Source organism: Pseudophryne corroboree, chromosome 1, assembly GCF_028390025.1.
Source record: "Pseudophryne corroboree isolate aPseCor3 chromosome 1, aPseCor3.hap2, whole genome shotgun sequence".
Taxonomy (NCBI): domain Eukaryota; kingdom Metazoa; phylum Chordata; class Amphibia; order Anura; family Myobatrachidae; genus Pseudophryne; species Pseudophryne corroboree.
In genome coordinates, this window is record NC_086444.1 from 135,449,328 (window position 1) to 135,455,327 (window position 6,000).

The following is a 6,000-nucleotide window of genomic DNA, read 5'->3' on the forward strand; positions in this document are numbered from 1 at the left end:
ATGTCGACCTGTCAACACAATGCATGTTGACCATATGGTGTCAACCTATTGAATGTCGACCAATACATTGTCAATCTATCAGCAAAATACCTGTGGGCAGTGGGTTTGGGGTGATGGTATTAATGAGTGAGGGAAGAAGGCCCTGCTCGTGAGAGCTTACAGGCCAAAGGGACAACTTTCTCATGATTTAAATATGACCCATGCCATACCGCCCAACTTTTGACTCAGGACCTGCTGCAACAGAGGCGCGGCCGCTGGCAAAAATCGGACGGGGCCTTGGGAGGAATGGGCAGGGCCTCAGGAGGAGTGGGCATGTGCACGGCATCTATCAGTACAGGGAGGGTTAGCAGGGGGTGGCCAAGCACTGAACATGCCCCCAAAATTTAAAAAAACGGGTGGTTGCGGCGCTGGGCTGCCCCCTTCAAACCCTCCCTGCACTGATCACTGGCTGCTTTGCAGGGCATAGCTGCAGAGATCACTGGCTCTCCCAATATGCCCCCCGCCCTGGGACACTGCGGCCTGCTGGTGGAACAGCGGGACAGTGTCCAATTAGCAGTACTGTCCCGCTGTATTCAGGACAGTTGGAAGGTATGTCCATATTATTACATTATATTGTGTAGTGCTCATTTATGCTAATATATACTGTATATGGCGACTGCAAGCAGCTTGTGTAGCAGTATTGATTGTAACATTGCTTGTTTTTGTATCTTTAATTACAGACCTCAGCAAATCTTCTGTTGCTTTCTTTCCAAATGAATATCGTAGAAGAAAACAAAGTTTTCGGAGAGCTAATTGTGCAAAGTGGCCCCTACCTAGCTGCAATATACTGTTCAGAGTTTTGGGAGGTAATACCAGTGGTCGAAGTGAACCTGTATACAACGCTATAAAATACTGACCACTTTCACCATCTCTAAGTCTAACTCGACACTTGGTGATTACATGTCACAATGGAATTTGTCTCCAATGCAGGAGCCACTTTGGCTATGTTATTTATATAGGCCTCATTGCATTTTCATCTCCAGTAAAATGACTGCTGCTTGTTTAACTTAGTGGGGGCGATTTACAAAGTAATGGGCGCCCATCAGTGCAACTGAATTGTTGCTCTTATGTCGCACCCATTACTTTATATGTGCCCAAATAGATGGGGCTTAGCTGCAAATAGTGGCTAATCCTGTCTAAAGTCCAAACCAGAATCACTAACTATTCGCTCACTTCTTTTAGCCGTCTTAGGAGGCAGCGAGAAGAAATCTCTCCCACATGGCTAACGGGTGTCTAAACGGAGCAACAATTGAATTTCTTTGAATTGTGCCCCTAGTGGTAGCCATGGGGGAAAACATTTCAATCACCCCCAGTCAGTCTTAAAGACATCTTAAGGTTCTTTTACATGATCTTGATGTTCTGGCATATTGTATTTCGGGACTCAGGGCCTAATTCAGACCTGATCACAGCAGCAAAATCTTTCTCTAATGGGCAAAACCATGTGCATTGCAGGTGGGCCAGATATAACATGTGCAGAGAGAGTTAATTTGGGTGGGTTATTTTGTTTCTGTTCAGGGTAAATACTGGCTGCTTTATTTTTACACTGCAATTTAGATTTCAGTTTGAACACACCTCACCCAAATCTAACTCTCTCTGCACATGTTATATCTGCCCCCCTGCAGTGCATATGGTTTTGCCCATTAGAGAAAAAGTTTGCTGCTGCGATCAGGGCCAATATTTACTAAGAATTCGAGTTTGTCCGTTTTGTGGTTTTTTTTCTAAGTCCCAATCCGGGAATTCACTAAGCACCAATCTCGGCAGTGTTTGGACTATTCGTAAAGGTTTGATTTGCAAAGTTCCGAAATACGAATGAATAGACCATCGGTCAAACCCGGCTGTTATTTCATATAATACGGGCATTCACTATTCATTCGTATTTGGGTGTTAGTTTCTGAGTGCTCAAGTGCGGGTCTGTTTTTTTTCGATTCGTTAAAAAAAGCAGCAAAAAAATAGACCTGCTTTTTCCAGTTGGCTACAATGGAGCGCATAGGCGCTACATTGTATCTCTGCTGTGTGCAGCCTGACAGACACTACAGGAGCACACAGCCAATCAGGAGAGTGCCACGACGTGGCGCTCCCTGATTGGCTGAAGGGACCCTCTTTGACAGGAGTCAGGGGGGGTCCTGGCAGTCGGGGAAAGGGGTCCCATGTGTAAACATGGGGCCCCTTTCAGTGCGTGGTCGGGTTTCCGTTTTATTATTTTGCCAAGTACGTGGATTATACAAAGGTCTGATTCTACACTGGATAATGTGAGTATAATTTTTTTCACAGGTACCCCAAGGATTCTACAGGGACAAGAGGACAGAGCCTTGTGTGAACATAGGTAAGTATGTATGTTTGGAGGTGTGCATGTATGTAATAAAATTATACTTTCACGGTGTGTGTGTCCTGTTTTTTGGGGGGTATTTTTTTAGTAGTAGTACTACAGGTACCAGCGGGCCCGGTTTTCCACCGCATGCTGGTACTTGTGGTTCTCCAAGTACCAGCTTGCGGGGGAGGCTTGCTGGGACTTGTAGTACTGCTACTAAAAACAATATTCACATTTTTACAAAAGGCTATCAGCCCCCCATCCGCCGCCCTTGGATGGGGGGGACAGCCTCGGGCTTCACCCCTGGCCCTTGGGTGGCTGGAGGGGGGAACCCCTTGATTTAAGGGGTTCCCACTCCTCCAGGGTACCCCGGCCAGGGGTGACTAGTTGGGTATGTAATGCCAGGGCCGCAGGGACCAGTATAAAAGTGTCCCCCGGCTGTGGCATTATGTACCTGGCTAGTGGAGCCCGGTGCTGGTTTAAAAATACGGGGGGCCCCTACGCTTTTTGTCCCCCGTATTTTTGGAACCAGGACCAGGCGCAGAGCCCGGTGCTGGTTGATTAAATATGGGGGAACCCCTGTAATTTTTTCCCCAAAATTTTTTCAACCAGGACTGGCTCAAAGAGCCCGAGGCTGGTTGTGCTTAGGAGGGGGGACCCCATGCAATTTTTTTCAGATTTTTATAGACTTTAAACAACTTTTTAAGGTACACAATGAAGCCCTGCACGGATCTCACAGATCCGGCCGGGATTCCTTGTGTTTTGTCAGGCAGTGTTTTACTCATCACTCCCGTAAAACACTGCCTGATATTACGAATCACATCGACATCGGAAAAACGAATGTGCAAAACTCGGCAGCTTAGTGAATGATCGTATCAGGATTCAAAAAGTTGCAGTAAAATGCACCCGATACCATTCGAGTTCAAACACCCTTCAAAACGGCCAAAACACGAATCTTTGTAAATATACCCCCAGGTCTGAATTAGGCCCTTAATCTCTGCACAATGAACAAGTAGTCCTACTACTTATTTCTTCATTAGTCAACACTATTACCATTATTAGTATCTGTCTCAAGACACAGGCAGGTACTAAACTGAAAGAGCCTGAATATTGGATATCTGATGGTATGCTCAGTCTCTGTTCTGTATGTGTGTGCTTGTGTCTGTGTGTTCACATGCGTTTGCGACATGGGAGAGTTGGGGAACACAAAGGAATCATTTTATTTGCTGTTAAGCACTATTTAGTAAAATATAAAAAGATACTATTTAGCTGCTATGTCTATATTTTATTGAATAGTGTTAAAAAGCATTACGAATTAAAGCTGACATTAAATTTATCTTTTAAAAATGTCTAAAGCATCAGAAGGATTGGCGGACACACGGCAACTCACTTTCATTTAATACTTTTTACCAAGAAGTCTATAGGAAGGAAGGTTAGAGTTAGGCAGTAGTTGGATGGGAAGGGTTCGGTGTTTGGATTAGCACCACAGTATCCACCAGAAGTCCTCGGGACGTCGCCGCCAGACCCAGAAGACACAGATAGAGCCTTCAGATCTGCCAGGTAAGTCACCACTAGACCACCAGGGGCATTTTGACAACTTTCTAATCATGTCGACGATTCAGTGTCGATATGATGAATGTTGACGTGATCAAAATCAGCATGCCAAGTATTGTTGACATTATGTCCATGTTGACATCCTCATGTCAACATAAATATCAACGCGATACACCACACCCCAAAAAATACTATTAACCAGGCATCCGTGTGCCATCTTACATCTTTCTCATACCCTATGTGGGTATATGTACAGTGATAGACAATTTAATGTTCATGCTAGGCTGTTCTACACCTATTTTTAAGGGGCAAAATATGCCCTGTCCTTTTAGCGCCACCCTGCTAAAACTACCTGCCTGTTGCCGTGCTGTCATCGCATACAGCAATTACTCACATTAAGGGGAAAGCTTGGGAGACGCCCAGCACTCCATAAGTGTAGGACACTCCCCCATTAGTGAAACGGACAGGTTAGCACGCACTCATTGGTGATGCAAATGGCTGGACGCGCCCCCATTGGTGACATGGACGGGGCTACACCGCCCCCAATGGTGATCCCCTCCCTCCCCAGCCGGCCACACCCCCTTAAGCACCATCTTTGCGCCCTGCACTGCCCGCATTCTAGCGGAAACACTATAGAATAATAATAGAGAAAAGAGAATAACAATAATTTAAAATCTTATCTTGAGTTAAATACAATATGTAGAGATTTCTTCTAGTTAAATGTGCAGTAATGAAATTACATACATACATAGTAACATAGATTCTGAGGTTAAAAAAAGACAATTTGTCCATCGAGTTCAACCTGTTAGTGATCTGCTACATTGTAATATTTTTAGTACTAATTTTAACTGTTGTGAATGTTTAACCGTTATGTCTATTCCTTTTTTTATATATACTATTGTGCATGATTTACCCACCATAACCCTGTATATCCTTATCCAGTCGGAATTTATCCAGCCCATTCTTAAAAGCATTGACCGAGTCTGCGAATACTACTCTCTCAGGCAGGGAATTCCAAATACGTATTGCCTTACAGTGAAGAAACCTTTTTGTCCATGTGCGAAATCTCCTCTCCGCTAACCTAAGCGGGTGTCCTTTGTGTTGATCTTACCAAAAACAAATACCCTGCTAGCTCTGTGTATTGTCCCCTTATATATTTGTACATGTTAATCATGTCCCTCTTAATCTCCTTTTTTCCAGTGTAAACATGTCTAGCTTAGCAAGCCTTTCCTCGTATTTGAGCGTCTCCATCCCCTTAATCAATTTGGTCGCCCATCTTTGAACCTTTTCTAGTTTCAGGATATCCTTTTTGTAGTATAGTACCCATAATTGTGCACAGTATTCAAGATGTGGCCTTACTACTGATTTATATAATGGGAGTATAACACTCTCATCTCTTGCATCAATTCCCCGCTTTATGCATATGTGTCCTGCGGAAGGGCCATGTCTTCTAGTAATATCTTCTATGCAATGTTTTATATGGGCACAATGGGGCTTTAATAGGTAACAGTGGTTACCTGTCAGCTGTGATAAAGCTATAGCAGCTGCACGTATGATAGTTACCAATTGCTTCTAGTAGTGATGCTGTTGACTGATGCTCCTTTTGTGATACTTTCTCTGTCTCTGTGACAGATTTCAGAAGACACATTGATCCTGTGGCAAGAAGGCAGTTTCCGCACGGGGGACAAAGATTTGACTTTGAAGATGAAAGTCGCGGCTGGCGATTCAACCTGGACATGTTCATTATATATATTTTCTCTGTGAACTGGATCATTGGATTTATTTTATTTTGTCTTCTTTGCTATTTTTTGTTTAAACTCGTATTTTGGTCATAATAAACACAATAACTCTGTGAATAAACAGGTTAAGATATGAACAGATGTATACAGTAGGGAGGCCAATTCCGGCTATTTTTTTTAAATCCCGGGATTCGGGATTGAAAAGCGATCAAGCCCAGGATTGGGTTGGTGGAAAAAAAAAAATATATACAGTATATATACACTTTAATGTCCAACGCCAAGCCCCCACAGTGACTCACCATCCTCTCTGGACAGGCAAGCAGTCGGCGCAGTGAGCTGCAGGCAGCGAGATTGGCTGCG

General features: G+C 43.9%; 1 protein-coding gene across 3 annotated transcripts in view; it reads left to right on the forward strand.

Moving 5' to 3' along the window:
* Nucleotides 1-5,781, forward strand: part of RNF180 (ring finger protein 180) — a 238,318-nt gene extending 232,537 nt beyond the window's left edge. For all 3 annotated transcript variants that reach the window (XM_063963102.1, XM_063963097.1, XM_063963108.1), the window contains 2 exons: nt 720-845; nt 5,534-5,781. In XM_063963102.1, the coding sequence (XP_063819172.1) occupies nt 720-845; nt 5,534-5,665 (258 nt within the window). In that variant the 3' untranslated portion in view covers nt 5,666-5,781. The remainder of the gene's footprint in view (nt 1-719; nt 846-5,533) is intronic.
* Nucleotides 5,782-6,000: the final 219 nt, after the last annotated feature.